A 19,694-nucleotide genomic window follows, 5' to 3' on the forward strand; every position below is an offset into this window, starting at 1 on the left:
GTTTGTTAAAATATTTTTGGCAATTTTTTCCCTTCTTTTAGTATAGGAGTTAAGATCTAGAACTAAATTTATGTGCAGACTGTAAAGATACAAGTCTTGGTCTCTTAGGAACATATTAACTACTGAATAGTGTTTAGCCTTTTTAATGACCAATCAGTGGAGTACTTAGCAGTCACCCAGTTTCTCAAGATAGTGTTTTATTTTAGTTGAGATCCTTAAATTTGATTTTGTGAAACTAAATGCCTGGGCTATGCAGAAATATTGCCAAGATTCCAGAACACCTAGAGCTAGCTTTTATGATTAAGAATTATAGCAGTAGTCATTTTTTATATATTTTCTGAATTATTTATTTATGGATAGCATGCTTTTTATAATTGGTTTTAACTAATATAAATTTTAATATTGGTAAATGATTGCCATTTGGCTTTTAAAAACAACATTTTTGAACATGCAATCTTCTTTAAAACACTAAGTTTCAAGAGAGCATGTGCTTAATTATTTTATTAATCAGACAGTCCTTCTCCATCAATTGATGAAGGGATATAGTGGTATATACAGACACAATGTAATATTATTCAGCCTTTAAAAAGAATGAAATTCTATCATGGATAAGCCTGGAGGACATTGTGTTAGATGAGATAAGCTAAGCACAGAAAGACTAGTAACATCTGTTTTCACTCATGTGGAAGCTAGAAAAGTTTACCTCATATAAGAGTAGAATAGGCAGAATGAGATCCTAACTAGAATAAGATATATTCCATGCTTATATAATTATATCAAAATGGATTCTTCTGTCATGTATAATTAAAAATATACAATAAAAAAGAGTAGAATAGAGTTTGCTAGAGGTCCAGAAGGATAGGGGTGTGGGAGGTGTGATATAGGGAGAGGTTGGTTAATGGGTACAAAAATAAGGTCAGATAGGAAGAATAAGTTTAGTGGCCTATTATACAATAGGGTGACTATAATTAGCCATGTATTTTAGATTTCAAAACTGCTATGAGAAAATTGTGAATACTCTCACCACAAAGAATTGATAAATGCTTGAGATGATGTATTGTAACTAAATTACCCTGATTTGATCCTTATATAATGTGTGTGAATATATATATATATATATATATATATATATATAGAGAGAGAGAGAGAGAGAGAGAGAGAGAGAGAGAGAGCTCACATTTTACCCCATACATTTGTACAACTATTATGTAATGTATCAATTAAAAATAAAAGTATTTAAATGTTGGAAAAATTTAAAAATAAGGTACTTATAAAGTCAAACCAATAGCTAATTTAACTACATTCTTGAAAATATGTTTTTTTGTATATTTGTTCCCATTTTAGAGTACTCAGAATGCTGTCTCATAATTACCTATAAAATTTTAAACTGATTGCTATTTTAAGGGTTTTATGGCAGCATATAATATTGTAGATGTGTATCATCTTGACTTCCAAGTGGAGTTTGTTAGTCTCCTATGCTATTGCTTACAACCATTACTGGGTTTGTGTGCAAAATTTCATTTTAACTTGCTTATTTTACTTCTTTTGGATAAAAATCAAGGAGTAGGATAGCTGAGTCATATCGTGGTTCCATTCAAATTCTTTTGAGGAATCTATATATGCTTTTCAAAGTGGTTATATTAATTTTCAGTTGACAAATGAGATAAAGAAAATGTTATATCACACATACACAAACACACACACATAATGGAATTTATTCAGTCATAAAGAAGAATGAAATTATGGCGTTTGCTGGTAACTGCATAGAACTGGAGAATATCATGCTAAGTGAAATAAACCAGATTGAGAAAATAAAAGGTAAAATTTTAATCTCATATGTAGAAGCTAGATAGAGGGGAAAAGGGAATTATAAAAGGGATCTCATGAAAATAGAAGGGAGACCAATAGATAGAGGAAGAGGATCAAGAAGGAGGGAGAAGGGAGGCATAAGGAAGAACTGGGGAATGAAATTTACAACATTATGCTATGTCCATATATATTCGAATATACTATAATGAGTCCCATATGCATATATATAATTATAATGTACTAAAAATAATAATAAAAGGGTGATCAACAGAGTAGAGCAAGCAGATCAGGGGCAGGGAGGAAGGGAAAGAAAAGGAAGGTAATAGGGAATGAGCTTGAACAAATTATATTTAAGTATGAATATAGCATAATTAATCATACTACTCTGTATAATTAAACATACCAATAAAATGTTATAAAAATTAAAACAAGCACCATAATGAGTTAATTTACAGCCAGAAGAATTTATTTTAATTCTATCAAAGTCAATTCCCTTAAAAGCAATAAGTAGCTTGCCTCTTGTTTTGTGTCACCTGATATCTATAACAACTTCAAGTTACATTCAACTTTTATTGAATATTTTTTTAAATGTCTAAATTGCAATACTTAATTTGGAAGTAATATCTAAAAGTTCATGCTTTTATACTAATTAATGTTGTTTTACACTGGTCTTAGGAATACTTGGTTATCCTGAGCCAAACTAGGGGCAGTGCCATGATTTTTTGGAAATAATCATTAACAAGAGTACAGAAGCTTAATACTTAACAACTTTAGATATTGGTTGTGATCATTCCCCTTACCTGAAAGAAGAAGACAGAACTGGATAATATGCTATAGATATTATGTATATATGAAATATATGTCTCATTTATATATGTATATATTACATATAACATTACAAAAACAAACTTTCAGTAGTGCAATTAAATTAGCCATTGGCTGGATTTATAAGTGCTCTCTGTGTGTATATGTATATAATTTGCACAATTAATGTATTATTGTCAAAATAATAGAAAAGAATTTTGGTATAGAAAACTTTTCAAAGCAGTTTTATTTAAAGATGAGAACACAGTAATTCTGTAAGATTGACAAATTTCTAATAATTAGAGGTTCCTTAACCTATTTCATTTGTGTGAACACTTAATATTTATTATTTTAGGGATAATATTCTTGATTCCTAGTATCCTCTGCAGACATCCTAAAACCCATTTCTAATGGAGAAGAGGCTTCTGCCTAGCAAAGCTTGCTTGTGGTGTAGTTTATCCCTGCCTCCTTTAGTTTTAGGACTTTCTTGCCTGTGAACATTTTAGGAGACACCTCTTTACTTAGCATCATTATAAATTATCTATCCTTCATCATATTTGCCAAAGATATGACCATATGCTTTTATAGTGGGAATCTTCTCTCTTAGAATCTATGATAATTTTTTAGAAACTTTAGTAAGATTATTAGTTTTAGGAACATGTGAAATTCAACTTTTCCTTTAAGTATATATATATATATTTTTTTTTTCATATATTTATATTTTTTCATATATTGTGTTTCTTAGTTAGGCATATGTTCAACTTTGCTCTATTTATTTCCCATTTCTTTCTTAGCAATCAAGTTTCCATAGGAAAAACAGTAGCCTTGGGTGTGTATTCTACTTAGGAGAACTGAATGTTTCAAGAGACTGTAAATATTATACAAGGAAGTTTTTTTTTTTAAGTTCTCCCATGAGCTAAGTTATTATGGATAATTTAAAAATATAATGGTCTTATATTTTTAAAATTGTATTCTGAAATCAAATGTTTTGGAGGAAAAATACTTTATGTTTTTAATGATGTAGTGAGTTTATAGCTCACATAACCAAAACACTACTTGGATTTGAACTTTTAGAAGGAAAAATTTCTTTTTAATACATTTCTATTCTATATCATTCTTTATCATTTGTGTGAATGAAGAAGAGCAGGGTACATAAAATGTAAATTGACAATGCAGAAAGCATTTTATATGATGGTTTTAAATATTATTATAAAGTTACTCTTAGCTTCAGGATAGAAATATCAGTTATCTGGGGTTGGGGTTATAGCTCAGTGGTAGAGCGCTTGCCTGGTACATGTGAGGCATGGGGTTTGATCCTCAGCACCACATAAAAAAAACAAACAAAGGTGTTATGTCCATCTACAATGAAAAATATTAATAAAGTAAAAAAAGAAATGCCACTTATTGATAACAAAGCATCAGACTCATTAGAGGAACCAATCCCCTATCTAACTTTGCCATCTATTGCAGTAATAATGTTTCTTTTAGGGTGGTAATTAGTATTATAGTTTATAGAATCTGGCATTTTGTTCTTGCTGTGTTATTTTATTGATAGTTTTGGAAAAGAGGACTAGGAATTGAATAGAAAAGGATGACAACTAAGGGTATAAAGCATAGTATGTAAAAATTTCTGCAAAACTAAAAATACTTTTATATACAATGGAAAAAAGTGAAAATGACTTTCTTTAGTCATATAACTTTAAAAATTATATTTGTTTTTATCCTTATGACATTGTATAACTACAACATGCTAAATATTTTCCAGTCATTCCCTGATTTACAAAAAGGCTGGAGTTAAGGTTTTTACTTGTCATTTGTATGGAATTTGGAAATTTTAGCATCTTCTATTTTCACTCTTACTATTTTGGAGGATAGCAGGCTAGCTCACAAAATAAACTCAATTTAATATTTTAACATTAGTTTGCTGATACAGGATGTTTGTAATTGAACTAGATATATTACAATTTGAATATACAGAATAAACAAAATGGAATAAAGTTGACAAAGAAACCATTTTCCTTTTATATAAACACATTTAATCAGACAATACAGATTCCTTAGTGCTTTAGACTTGGTGATGCTCTTTATTTAAAATATTTTTAAGATGGGCATAGTGGCTCATGCCTGAAATTCCAGCAATTTAGGAGGCTAAGGCAGAAGAATGGTACTTTCCAGGCCAGCCTTGGCAACTTGGTGAGATTCTTTCTCGAAATAAAAAATAAAAAAGACTGGGGATGTAACTGGGGATGATTGAGTAATTTTGTCTTTTTTTTTTTTCTTTTTTTTTCTGTGCTAGCCTTTTAAATGCCAATATAATTATTTGGATTAACTTCTCTTATAACTTTGTTTTCAAATGTACCTTTGGAATTTTGGCCAGGTTTTCAGATGAAATTAGATGAATTCAGACGAAATTAGTATTCTTTCTACTTAGAAATTTTGAAAATAATCTTTAAGCTCCATATTTTATGTTTTCAATGTGTAATATAGTCTATTACATACATACATTGTATTATGTTACAGCACCTACTCATTTATTAATACCATCTTATCTCTTTGGAGATTTGCTAGTTGAGACAATTTTGTCAATCATTACTGATTTTGAAAGTTCTCAGCACATAGAAATGATAAACCTTTGAGGAGATAAATATGTTTAACCTAATGTGAACATTATGCAATGTAGATTAGTATTAAAACATTACTTGATACCTCATTAATATGTATATTTTTTTGTTTTTAGGTATCAGTTAAAAATAAAAATAATGACTTGGAAGTGGGTTAAAATGAACCATGGTAGAATAATCCAGTATTTTTCCAGAATTATTTATCATTTCCATAATTTTTGGTCCACTATATCTTTATCCATTATTCTAGACTTTGCTTTTTTAATCTCTATATTCTATGATTAATGTTTTACCTTTGAATACATGCACTTGTTGAGAATTCACTTTCTAGTACATATTTTTCCTATGTGACTCATTTTTAAATGAGTAAGATTCTAGTAATTTGCTGTGTTAATTTAATAGGCATTATACTTTTAATCCCTTCTATCATTGCAAATTTAATTGTTATTGTTGATATTCATAGACTTTAATCTTTGCTATATACTCTATGGTAGCTGTTGTAAATGAACTATAAAATACTTACTCCTTCTGTGAAGAATATGACGATTCAGAAGTAGATCCCTTACCCCTAACTACCTAGGGTTATTTGGGCAATTGTTATCTCTAATTCTACTTCTACAACTTAAAATTTTATCAGACATGAATCCACAAGTCTTAAGTGAATGAACATGAACTTTTATTGTTCATATTAGAAATCCAAAGTATAGATACAGTGTTAAGCAATGCATTTTTAGAGGCCCATAATTTCTTATTTTCCTAGTTCTTGTGTGCTACAGTAATGTTGTAGGCAGTTTTATATATATGGTACAGCAGAATAAGCAATCAGATATTTTGAAGAAGTTTGTAAAGCAAATCAGTTGCTTAGAAGAGTACAAATACTTTCTGAGTAATAAATCTAGGAAAATAGCCATTTGTGTTAATTTCAGAGCTTTTTTTTTTTTTGAGGGGGGGTACCAGGGATTGAACTCAGGGGCACACAACCACTGAGCCACATCCCTAGCACTATTTTGTATTTTATTTAGAGACAGGGTCTCACTGAGTTGCTTAGCACCTTGCTTTTGCTGAGGCTGGCTTTGAACTTGTGATCCTCCTGCCTCAACCTTCCAAGCCACTGGGATTACAGGTGTGCAGCACCACACCCAGTTAATTTCAAAGGTTTGAGTGCTGTAACATCCTAACTGGACTGTTATTTTATGCAGACTGTTATTTTACTTTTAGCTTCATTTCAACTTTTAAATGAAATGTCAGTAGAAGGATTAGTTGGTTTCAACCATCTAAAACATTTGCTAACAATAAGTTAACAATGCACTGATGAATTTTGTGTGACTTATTGAACATACACCCCGAAAAAATTAAAACTACATACACATGTACACATTTGAGTCCTTTGTCTATGACCTGTCTCTGTGCTTGCATACACATGTACTGACATTTGTATAGTGGGTTTGCTTATGTGAATTTTTTCTTGCATTATATTTGCTGATATAATTTTCCTTTTGACAGTGATTAGACATTGAAAAGAGATCCTGCTGAGGAAGGATCCTTCTAAACTTCTTTCTTTTGCCAGATCTTTTGCTTTATAGTGTGTTTTAGTGTATGCTGGGGACATCATTATGGGCTCATTTTAACTCCAAACAGAGCTAGAATATGCTGAGAGTAAGAGAGTGCCTAAGGAAAGATACATTGCCCAGATACAAGCAATATATACCCCAAACCAATCTGCATGAATGATATAGATACATCCTTCCTGCCCTCAAGAAACCAATATGAATGATAGAAATGCCTATTGACATGAAAGGGATATTGAGGAATTGGAATTTTCCTGTATGTGGATCTGCTAGCTGTGTGGTACTTTTAAGAATTATGACTGAGAAGTGAATAGACATGAACCATAATTAATAACTCTCAATTTTTCCAAATTTCCATCTAGCAAAGATTTTATTAGTGCTTTTTTTTTTTCTGTGTGGGGTGTGGTACTTTTTGAGGAAAGGGAACTATTTTGGCCACAGTCAAGTTTTCTCATTGTTTCTTAGATTAACTTGTAATCTACTCACTGATCATTGTCTCTTAATCACCTTTCTACTGAATTAGGTAAAGGTCATTTGCGTATTCTTTTTATATGAATAATGCATTTGGATAAAAATTTTATTTGAATCTGTATGAACAGTAAGAAGCATAACTCACTCTTATTCTAGAACAGGTATTTGTTTGAGATGACTGTCAAGAAAGTAGCTGTGTTTGAATTGTTTTTATTGGTTTAATAGGTCACGTTAGACAATTGTGTCGAAGTTGGGCGGATTGCCAACACCTACAATCTGACCGAAGTGGATAAATACGTTAACAGTTTTGTCTTAAAGAATTTTCCTGCATTGCTGAGCACCGGAGAGTTCTTGAAACTCCCTTTCGAGCGTCTTGCCTTTGTGCTTTCCAGTAATAGCCTTAAGCATTGCACTGAACTTGAGCTCTTTAAGGCTACCTGTCGCTGGCTTCGCCTGGAAGAGCCTCGGATGGACTTTGCTGCAAAATTAATGAAGAACATACGATTTCCACTGATGACACCACAGGAGCTCATTAATTACGTGCAAACAGTGGATTTCATGAGAACTGACAATACTTGCGTGAATTTGCTTTTGGAAGCCAGCAATTACCAAATGATGCCATACATGCAGCCAGTTATGCAGTCAGACAGGACTGCCATTCGGTCTGACACCACTCATTTGGTTACCCTAGGAGGTGTGCTGAGACAGCAGCTGGTTGTCAGTAAGGAACTGCGCATGTATGATGAGAAGGCCCATGAGTGGAAGTCCCTAGCCCCCATGGATGCCCCAAGGTACCAGCATGGCATTGCTGTCATTGGAAATTTCCTCTATGTCGTTGGTGGACAGAGTAATTATGACACAAAAGGAAAAACAGCAGTCGATACAGTGTTCAGATTTGATCCTCGATACAATAAATGGATGCAAGTTGCATCTTTAAATGAAAAGCGCACCTTCTTCCACCTAAGTGCCCTCAAAGGATATCTGTATGCGGTCGGTGGGCGAAATGCAGCTGGGGAACTACGTAAGTATACACATTTACTTTTATGCATAGAGACCAATTTCTTTTTTTACCCAGAAATCCATTTTGAATCATAAAATAAACAGTTCAGGACAAGTATAGACAAAATGTAGCTAGGGTTTCATTTTAAAACATTTTTTTCTTTAAAAATATTAGAGACCATCTGTATAGCTTGTCTGGACAGATATAGTTGGCCAGAGTGCAAATTTTATCTTCTTAATACATGAATATGTTGCAGAACATTTTATTTGTGTAGGATGTACAGTTTTCATCTTGAAAATTCAACTATGAAGTGCATTCAATTAGTTTAAATTCTAATAGAATCTTGAGCAGAAGTTTGGGGTGTTTCCTCATTTCCTAGTTTTAAAAGCCCACTAGGATATTTTACTGAATAGGTTAAAATCCTTCTTTACAGAGAACTGACTTTTGTTGTTTGTCTCGTTCCATAGTTTGTCCTCTATTAGAGGCTATATAGCAAGATAATGCTCTTTATAGATTAATGTATGAAGTTCAATATTATCTAAAGTTTATTTATGGTATTATGATCTGTGACTTTTAGTTTTAAAAATTATTTTCTTGTTGAAATATCAGTTTTCCTTCATTGTAAACTGACCTAGTAAGCTATTCAATGGTATTTGCTGTCTAAGACTATTGATAAGTAAACTTGAACATAAAAATAATTTGGCTAAATAAATTTAACTTAAAAGGTATATATATTTTTTTATTTTAGACCAAATGGGATAATATATCTTGTCTAGAAAGAAAGGCAGGAAGACTTCATTTTATATTGTGACATACATCTGTGATTATTATTATTTTTTACCTGCCTTCTTTGACTTTCTGTTGTAGAGTCCTTGTAGTTGGCCAATATTCCAGGCTCCATAATACTGGGGAAGGTCAACATATTGTATATGTTGGCATTGGCTCTGGATAAATTCAGAGTACTTCTCAGAATCTTTTCTTCCCAGTATTCTAAGAAATGAAAGGTAGTTGAATGGAGGTGAGACTATGTTATGTATTGGGGAAAAGTACTACTCTCAGCTCCTATACTTTCCTGTTTTTAAAACTCCTCCTTGTTAGTGTCATGCTCTTAATGTTACTCATCTTTATCACCCAGTTTTCCCCCTTGTTGTTACCATATTTTTTTCCTAAGACCAAACTTTCTAGATTTTTGGACTAGGTGGCATGATCACCAAGTACATATGTTTCCCAACATACTTTATTAATCAGACTTTTAAAAGCATTTGAGGCATTAGTGACTTCAGTGTAGAATTGTCATTTCAGGTCCCCTCAGTCAACCCATACATATTATTTTCATGTTATTTTACTATGTAAATTTATGGTATGTGAAAATATCCAGGAGATGCAGTTTTGTGGTTTCTTAGAAATACAATTAGTATATGAAATTCTTTAAGATTTCATAAATTATAGGTCATTAACTCAGGCAGTCAGTGGTTATTTTGAAACTTCTATTCTCAAATGAAATAGCTTCTTTTTCCTCCTCAAATCCGTGCTTGTTTTTTAATGTTATCACCAATGTTAATATGCAATAACTAAGTTTTCAATATATTCTTTCTAATATTAATTAGGAGCTTTACACTTCTGGGATTTATTATCTTCAGGCCAAAGAGAGTCTTTACATGAAGCTAAAAAGTTAGCATCCCCCTTTTTCTGACCCATCCCTGTACTCTTTGTGTTTCTCTCGCATTGTACCCAGCTAGGAATAGGAAAGAAACTACCCCACTGTGCAGGTGGCATATGCACAGTCTTCTTTGATCACAACTTTTAGATACCAGCTCTCTACCTCTGATGAAAATAGTCTTCTGAGTGAAAAGAAACAAGTAAATCATGCCTTTGTGAGCTATTCCTAAATCAATATTAACTATTTGACTATATTTAGGCTTGAAAAATAAAATCTCCCAAACTGACCCTAAGGATGACTTTCTTTAAAAAAAATCCCCCTCTAGATGATATAGGTTCATGTTTATTTTGTTTCCTAAACTGTATTTTCAAAACTGCAATCTGATTGTAATGTAGATACCAACTCTCCATGCCAAGAAATTACTCTCCAATTAATCTTTTTTGATAATTTATCCAATTTGAAATGATATGTAATCTAAGTAACTAAACATTTATAGAAAATGGTTGCCTCCCTTAAAACCAGCATATCCAGCAAATACACTCTTAAAATACTAAATATTTTAAGTTAAAATATGTTAGGAGTTGTTTTAAAAATTACATGATTAACTTTTAAGTATACTCAAATTGAAGGTCAGAATTCCAAGAAAGCCTTCAGGTAAAAAAGAATCATTACTTAAGCCCAGGGCAATGGCACATACCTGTAATCCCAGTGGCTTGGGAGGCTGAGGCAGGAGGATCATGAGTTCAAAGCCAGCCTCAGGGAAAGCAAGGTGCTAAGCTACTCAGTGAGACCCTGTCTCTAAATAAAATATAAAATAGGGCTGGGGATGTGGCTCAGTGGTTGAGTACCCTGAGTTCAATCCCCGGTTCAGCTCCCACCCCTCAAAAAACATCATTACTTAAAACATCATTACTTAAATAAGAACATTCCCTGCTCCCCAGGCCACCTCCTATACTCCCTTTGACTTTCTCCTATATTATATTTAAGTGGGACCCATTTTTTTTTCATATTCTGTATTATCAAGGTAACCAAATGTGATGTAATTTTTCCTGATTACCTCTGTTCATAGTAAATAATATCAACAAGTTCTTCTGGAATCTACCCATTGAAAATAATCTCTTTTTATAAATAAGAAAAAAATGTTCAGTTGCCCTTTTCAGTTTTCCTGATCCCAATGTTTTTACAGAATAGTAGATTTTGGTTCTAAAGAAACTCTTGTTTATATTTCAGAATTCTCAAGCCAGAGACTGAGTTTTTAAACTTTTCTTCTGCTCCATAGGTTGTTGGATTTTTTGTTGTTGTTGTTGTTATTTTTTCTGAGTACCAGAGATTGGATTCAGGGGCATTTGACCACTGAACCACATCCACAGCCCTATTGTTTTTTTATTAGAGACAAGAGTCTCACTGAGTTGCTTAGCGTTTTGTTTTTGTGAATGTTGGCTTTGAACTTCTGATCCTTCTGCCTCAGCCTCCCCAGCCACTGTTTTTTTTTAATGCATCCACCCTCCACACCCACTAACATCTTATTAATTATTTGTATAATAAAGGAGCATTTCTATCTTACAACTGAATACATTGGCATATTCATATGCCTGTGTCAATGGAGAAGGGGTGGAAATGGGTAGCAAGAAAAGGGACTGATACAGAAGTCATTTAAGAGTTTAGCAAGTTTATTAGTACCAGTACATCGTTTATTTTCCATGTACAAATAACCATTTTCTTTGTGTATTTATAAAAAGAAAACTGGAAAATTTGTAAAATATTTTTGATCATTGTAATATATTTGGCTTATTAAAATCATTTTTATGGATTGTATGGACCTAAAGAAAAGCTAAGTCCATAGTACGTCAAAGAAAGACTAGCAGTATGTCTGCAGGCCTGGCTTATTGCTGAAATACAATCCTTTGGAAATATTGCTTTCCCTGACATTAGTTACAATTGGAAACTAGGGGAAACTTACAGGAGCTGTCACTTAAGTGAAAAAGGATTCAGTTATTTCTAGCATCTTTCAAAATTATGTCATGTGAGAAATTGATCTTCCATTGAGGTTTTTTTATATTGAAGAAGAATATGACAGCTGTGATATCTTTCATTCAGTTAAATATTAATAAGTCAAGCTTTCAAGTAATAAAATAACTTATAGAAAACATGTTTGATTTCTCAAATAAATGTACAATAAAATTACTAAAATGTGCAAAATGTCTCCATATTCTTTAATGGATCTGGGCTTTTCCTGAACACTAAGCAGCACCCTAGGATTTTAAAGACCATCCGTGCTCAATGGGAGCCTTTAGAGTACAAATTATTTTATTCAGGTCAAATCTTAAAGAACAAGTAAGTTTCACATCATCTTTTGGGTCCAATTCGGGACCCCAGTGGAATCATCTGAGAAAATAAGGATCCCTGATAAATATGAAATAACCAAACTGAGTGTAATTCTTAAAATGGTGAGGTTCTCTCACTCACACACCAGGTCCCTAGACTCCTGAAATCAAATATCTAGATTAGTGGTCATTAAACTTCTGTAAAGGTCCAAGAAGTGTTTATTTTTGTTTTTGTGAGTCAAAATCTGCCACTCAATTCTGCTATTATAGTGCAAATGGGTGAGGCTAGGTTCAAAGTAGCATGATTTATGACCAATGAAATTTGAATTTCATATATTTTTTGTATGTTGCAAATAGTCTTTCAATTCTTATTCAATACTTTAAAAATGTAAAAGCATTTATAGTGTTATCTTGTGGGCCATACAAAAATTTGGCCCACAGGCTGAAGTTTGTTGACCCATGCTCTAGAAATTTCTAGTTGCCCCCTTATCATTCCCAACTCTCATAGGTTATGATAGAGCCATCGCTTTGGGGCTCCAAATCATTGCTCTGTATCATCCCTTACCTGCTCTTCCCATAAAAGTTATTGGCATCAATCGGTATCTGATTGTTTTGTAATTATGGAAGATAGAAACAGGAGCATGTTTTCTTCTTTTAATTAGATGCATTTCTTTTTCAACTAAGTATTATTGATTTTACTAATAACAGCAATTTTGTATAGAGAAAATCTAAAGGCTAACAAAAAGACTGAAGGACTAGAAAAGCTGAAGAAGACAGATTATTAAATGGAAGAAGAAAAGTTTAGGGATGATGAACTATTTTATAGTTATTGTGTTATTGGTGGTTAATATCCATCCTGCACTTAGAGGCTTCTGTGTGAGAAAGTCTTCTAGATGGATTCTTATGAACCTTATTAGGAAAAAAATATAATTCAGTGACAGAAAAATATCATTGTCTTTTTACATCAGAAAATATTAACAACAATTAAGAGTGATTAACTATTTCTAACTCTACTGGGCATGGTGGCGCATGCCTATAATCCCAGTGGCTCCGGAAGCTGAGACAGGTTCTTGAGTTCAAAGCCAGCCTCAGCAAAAGTGAGGCACTAAGCAACTCAGTGAGACCCTGTCTCTAAATATACACAAAATAGGCCTGGGGATGTGGCTTGGTGGTCGAGTGCCCCTGAGTTCAATCCCCAGTACCCCCCACCCCCATTTTTTTTTCTAATTCCACTATAGAAAGAAAAAGAGGAGCCTAATGGAATTCATCCCAAGACCATTTGAATTAGACATGGGAAAGGACAGTTATGATTTAGAAATTTCAAAGTTCAAGGCAGAGTTGTGCATTAAGAAAAACTTACAACTGTAGTCAAACCTGTCTTTGACTTCAAATAGATGGAGAAAACGATCTCTGGAAGTCTTTTAATTTTTTTTTCTGTTATGTGTAATTAGATTGCTTTATCATAGAAAATTCTACCATTAATTACTTTGCTAATGCCACACACCAATCAATATGCTAGGTCCCCTGTTAAAATGGAGAGAGAGAGAGAGAGAGAGAGAGAGAGAAGAGATAATAATGTTCATTCAGTAGGATTTGCTTATTAGTTATGCGAAAGTCATGCTAAAGGCAAATGGAAATGAATATTTAAAAAGACATCTTACTACAAAGAAATAATAAATGTTTGAGGTGACAGATATGTTAATTACCCTGATTTGATCATTACATAATAATAATATACACACATCTAAATGTATTCATATATCAAAACATCACATTGTGCCCCATAAATATGTACAATTATTATATGTCAATTAAAAATAAAATAAAACCTAAAAAGACATTCAGTGCCTGGAAATAGTAAAAAAAAAAAATGGAGCTTCTGGCAGTTTAACTGGTTATTAATTGTGAAAGTAGCCTTTATTTTGAGGAAAGATTTATAGGATCCTGCTATTTGATAGAAGGATTTAGAAGAAATAGTGTTGGTAAGGATCCAGGCCTGAAATAATGAACAAAACCAGCAAGAGAGCAGATTAAGATGAGATGAAAATAGTAAAACTCTTTGAAATAAGACTGAAAATTTAAACCTATAGTAAGCAGAAAAGCAGTAAAGGCATATGAAAAGTGGTAAAATATAGGTTTGATTGTAGGAGAAAAATTAATTTGCATTAAATTAATTTGATGAAGAAATGAAATTAGTGGATGCAACAGAAAAATAATTTGTGTGTGTGTGTTTGCGTGTGTGTGTCTTTTCCTCCCTTTTACCTGTACTTAGTAAGTAGAGAATCTTATTCAAAGGTTGATTCTCTGTTAGGATTGCATTTGGCTTTAAGTAGCTAGACCTTATTCCAGTGACTTGATCAAATAGCCATGTTCAGTATGCTTCTGTTTACGTGTTACCCTGTAGAAATGTATCATCTGGCTGACCAAAGCTTTAGGGGAACCTTCAAAATTATATTTACTTTGGGGACTTGATGCAGTGATTCCATGAGTAGTGTTATGGTTCTATTATCAAGAAAAAAAAAAACAGGGTTGAGGAAGACAAGAAATAGTATTAACATTTGGCAGTGTCCACAATAAATAATGGAACATTTAGAGTCAATCTAGACTTATGCTTTTGACCACAGACCCCATAGCAGCCCTATTTCTTTCTGCGTTTTAAAAAATGATTACGTTTTTCATCTGCCTGGAATGTCATTGTTCTGATCTTGAGGTTATAACAGACTGATTGAAAGATATTTAAGAAAGTTGAGGTCACTCCTCCAAAATGATTTATTTAAAGATGATAAATTTATTGCTGATAAGAAGTACCTTTAATTAAGGTCTTAACTTCATTTTATACCACCAATCATCTTCAGGTTAAGAGAGGTACTGATTGCTATGACATGTGGAAAAATTATTGTCATTGTGTTTTGTAGTCTGAGTATGAAATAAAACAATAGGCTTTAGGACGTAAACCAGACAGTACATGTACTTTCACTCTAAGTTTATAACTTTGCCTCATATATATATTTATATTTGTTTCTATATGGTATGTCAATAGGGGGACCCATGATTGAGGTGTTCTTCCTCACTTGTGATATTTTTCATGTTTTCTTCTCATATTTTTATAGCAAAGAAATTCAAGAAATGTCAAATTGTAAAGATGTAACCAGATTCCCAAGGAAAAGAAATCTTAGTTATTTCTGCAATGACAGAAATGTATTAGACTCTTATATAATCTAGTCTAATGTAATACTTTATTAATGGTTCATATTAATATAATCTCAATAATTGTTATAAGAGCCCCCATGGATCTCACATATATGTGTCTCAGATATGTATATATAATTATTTTTATGCCTAAAGAAAAAAAATTGCTAAATTTGAGATTGAAAGTCATGTTATTTTCTTTGAATTTTTAAAATAGCTACAGTAGAATGTTATAATCCAAGAACAAATGAATGGACCTATGTTGCCAAAATGAGTGAGCCTCACTATGGACATGCTGGAACTGTGTATGGAGGAGTGATGTATATTTCAGGTAAAAAAATATCATGTGAACACAATATATGTGTACTTTTAACTATGTGATCTTCTTTGTATATACTGATAGTAATAATTCAGAAAATGGATAATCAAAATATAAATTAATGTTGGCTTAAGAAGGTATTATTGTATGTACATTTGCGTAAACATGCTTTAGGCATTCTATAAGTTTGTAAGACTAGCAGCAAACCAATCTTGTTATAAATGTGTAGCTTAGAAGAAATTGGAAAGCATTCAGATTCTCCAGTTTATTTTCCAGTTCCCATACCCTGTATTATAATAAACACTATTCACATATAGCAGCAACTAATTCATTTTATTTAAAATTTAGCTGAACTATGTGAGGAAATATATAATTATATAACATAAACTCTACTATGCATTAAACATGCATAATAATGCATAATGTTCAGTATTTTGGTGCAATCTTTAGTAAATACATTTCTTTTTTCCTTGGCATTGTAATGCAGTTCTCCTATGGTATCATTACAGGAATAATTCTGTGCTAAGTATCTGTATTTCAGGCACATGCAGAGATATTTTCTATTAAAAATTTGAAATGGCTACTCTTTATTCAGTGTTCCAATAATAACTCACTCTCAAATTGTTGATGTTCAAATCATCCTTCTATAGCATTTAGGGAAAAAAAACCTTGCTTAATGTAATGATCACCACTGATATTGACATATAATTTTGTTAGGCAGGTTCTTATCATTTGGCACTCATACAGTCTGCCTATGACATTTTTTTTACCTTATTGGAAGGCCTGGCAGTGCTAATCCAGCAATTGCATTATTTGAGAACAAAGGAATTAAGGGATTGTTTGTGGTCTGAACACTGCCTTATGAAATCTGTAATCAAGAAGGATCAGAGAAAGGACTGTAGTGTGTGATTGGCAGGTTTCTGGTGTTAAATTCATGAGCAACTATAGGATGTCTTATATTGAAAGAGCCATCCAGGAAATCATATGCTCCACTAGTCAATGATTTATACCATCTACCTATTTTATGTGTGTTGCTGCTATTCCATTATAATGAGAGCTCCAAATCCCCTGGGGGGAAAAATGACACCTGAATTGTTTTAGTGGTGCTTTAGCATAACTGGGAAATATTGCAGAAATGACCTTCCAAATCAAGGGTAGGAAAGGAAGCAAGCTGATTTTCAAACCAATGAATACTATTTTGCTTTCTGGGAATTCTTTAAAGCATAGAATAATACTATAAAGCAACAGCAAATAATGATTGCCATTTGGCTACTTGATAGTATAGTTTTGAATGATATGGTTAAAGATTAGCTTTGTCTGAAAAAAGATACAGTCTGATATGTTCATATTCATTGTACAGACTGATTTATGTGTGATATAAGAATATATACTTTTTAGATGATATGGACTTAATAGATGAGCAGCAAAATGCTGCAGAAATAAATTTCTACATAGATTCAGCATTCCAGTTCTTTAACTTTTTAAATATATTTTCCAATAGCAGATGGCATTACTCATTCCGTCTACTAAAAACTCCACAAAAACAAACAATTCTGTATATTCTTATAAGCTTGTACATTATTTGCATAAGACTTCCAAGTTTTTAAAAGCATTTTTATAAATATCTCATTTCATAGTCCCAATCCTAATGAGAAAACTGTGGTGGATATTCTTATTTTGCAAGAGAGGAAATGGGCACCTGGAATTTAAAGTGCTCTTATAGCCCAGTGTTCAGCACCAGAGGGTGCCCACTAAAAAGCAGTAAGGAGTGAACGTAGTTTGCATTTACTGCAAACCCAACTGTAATAGTCGCCAAAATATATATTTTACTTGATAAAGCCTCTTATGTATGATGGGTCCCTAATTTAACAAAGTCATTGCAGCAATATAAGCTTTTTTTTCATTCTATAAGAAGATGAAAGTCGTATTTTCTTTATTTTTAACCTAAAGAATATTTATAGAGAGCAAATATTTATAAAAACACTATTGATAAACTATACTATGCCACAAAACATAGCTAAAAGTTGATTATCTATACTAGCCTTTACTTTTCCATTTTTATGATCTCTTTACCTCATGTCTATTATTCTCATTCTTTAGGAGGAATTACTCATGACACTTTCCAAAAGGAGCTCATGTGCTTTGACCCTGATACTGACAAATGGATCCAGAAGGCACCAATGACCACTGTCCGAGGTCTGCATTGCATGTGTACAGTGGGAGAAAGGCTCTATGTCATTGGCGGCAATCATTTCAGAGGAACCAGTGATTATGATGATGTCCTAAGCTGTGAATACTATTCACCTATCCTTGACCAGTGGACCCCAATTGCTGCCATGTTAAGAGGGCAGAGTGATGTTGGGGTTGCTGTCTTTGAAAACAAAATCTATGTAGTTGGTGGGTATTCTTGGAATAATCGTTGTATGGTAGAGATAGTGCAGAAATATGATCCAGACAAAGATGAATGGCATAAAGTTTTTGATCTCCCAGAATCCCTTGGTGGTATTCGAGCTTGTACACTCACAGTTTTTCCACCTGAAGAAACCACACCATCACCTTCTAGAGAGTCCCCTCTTTCTGCACCTTAAGATCATCCCTACAACTAAGATGCTGTAGTCCTATCTTTGCAATGTGTCATGATTCTCTTCTTTTTCTCCCCTTAAGTAGTATATCTGTTAGGATTAGCCTCCAGTAATTGATACTGATATTGGAAAAAAGACAACATTGATGTTATTTGTGCTGTTCGTTTGGCCTAGAATGTTTATAAAGTGGTAACAAAACCATCCTGGAAATGTATCCCATAGAAGCTGTTTAACATATGAAAAAAAGTATTGTCTATGAACTGTTTCTTCAGTACTTTTTAATGCTGTGTACTGGGTGTAAGGTATTTGTCATCTTACATTATAAGCCAATTTGAAGGTGGATTATAGTAAATGTACAACTGTGCTTACTAGGCTTCAAAGTAAAAAGTTTTCCTTTCATCTTTGACTGTAAGATGTCAAAGGGAGGCAGCCTGCTCTAGCAGGAAACAATACACAAAAGGTTGCCAACTCGCATGAGCTACCTCCCTCTTTTCATGAAGTATTTTTGATGTATCTGTCAACCCACCTGACTGTGTGGGTGCATTGAGAACATATAAAGTTTCTTAGACACACAGGAGAAATAACTGAAATTCACCAATGTTAACTTTAAAAAAGCATGACCCCTCTACTTATAAAAAAAGGTTTGGGGTTTTTAAAGTGTGCGCAAATGCATACACACATACTTGGATATGGATTTCTAAACATTGAGTGTCACATCAAATAAATATGAAATTTTAAAAAATCTTTTAAAAGCAGCTTCCATTAAAATGGGAATTCAGTGTGCACATACTGAATACACGTGTAGAACCATAGGTGGATAAGGGCTAGAAATTTTGAGCAACTAAAGTTGTCACTTGACCCAATTTTATCTTAAAAATTGTATTCTCCTCCTTCTCCTTTGCTGTTGAGGTAACTTACATATTCTGTGTATTCTGTATACTCTCAATTCATAAGGTTATTTAGCACAAAGTATAGCAGCTTCACCTGGAGAGCTGCTTTTGCTCAAAGAATTCAACTTCCATGTTTTATCTTTTTTCTGTTCAATAAAAACATTTAATGTCATTTTGGTCTGAGGCATCCTATTATTGCCTGAGTTGACTTTCTTTTATTAAGTGTCTTTTTTTGGCAAGACTCAAGTAATCAGAATGTAGAACATTAAGCAGTTTGGATGAGTGAATATTTATAAATTTTATTCAAGGAAGAAAGTGCTTGACCATGTTTAACCTCATTGGTGATAATTATTGCTGGTTGTCTTCAAGGATTTAGTTTGTGGAATATGTTAACTGACTCTTCATCTCCACAGAACTGCCAGGCATAGCTACCTTATAAGAAATGTTACATTTCTTT

General features: G+C 32.8%; 1 protein-coding gene across 10 annotated transcripts in view; it reads left to right on the forward strand.

Annotated features, from left to right (window-relative positions):
• The window catches only part of Klhl13 (kelch like family member 13), a 173,901-nt gene extending 154,492 nt beyond the window's left edge, over nt 1-19,409 (forward strand). For all 10 annotated transcript variants that reach the window (XM_048797125.1, XM_048797121.1, XM_048797123.1 and 7 more), the window contains 3 exons: nt 7,499-8,294; nt 15,664-15,777; nt 17,866-19,409. In XM_048797125.1, coding sequence (XP_048653082.1) covers nt 7,499-8,294; nt 15,664-15,777; nt 17,866-18,353 — 1,398 coding nt within the window. In that variant the 3' untranslated portion in view covers nt 18,354-19,409. The remainder of the gene's footprint in view (nt 1-7,498; nt 8,295-15,663; nt 15,778-17,865) is intronic.
• The last annotated feature ends 285 nt before the right edge of the window (nt 19,410-19,694 follow it).

Source organism: Marmota marmota, unplaced genomic scaffold (assembly GCF_001458135.2).
Source record: "Marmota marmota marmota unplaced genomic scaffold, marMar, whole genome shotgun sequence".
In the NCBI taxonomy this organism is placed as follows: Eukaryota; Metazoa; Chordata; class Mammalia; order Rodentia; family Sciuridae; genus Marmota; species Marmota marmota.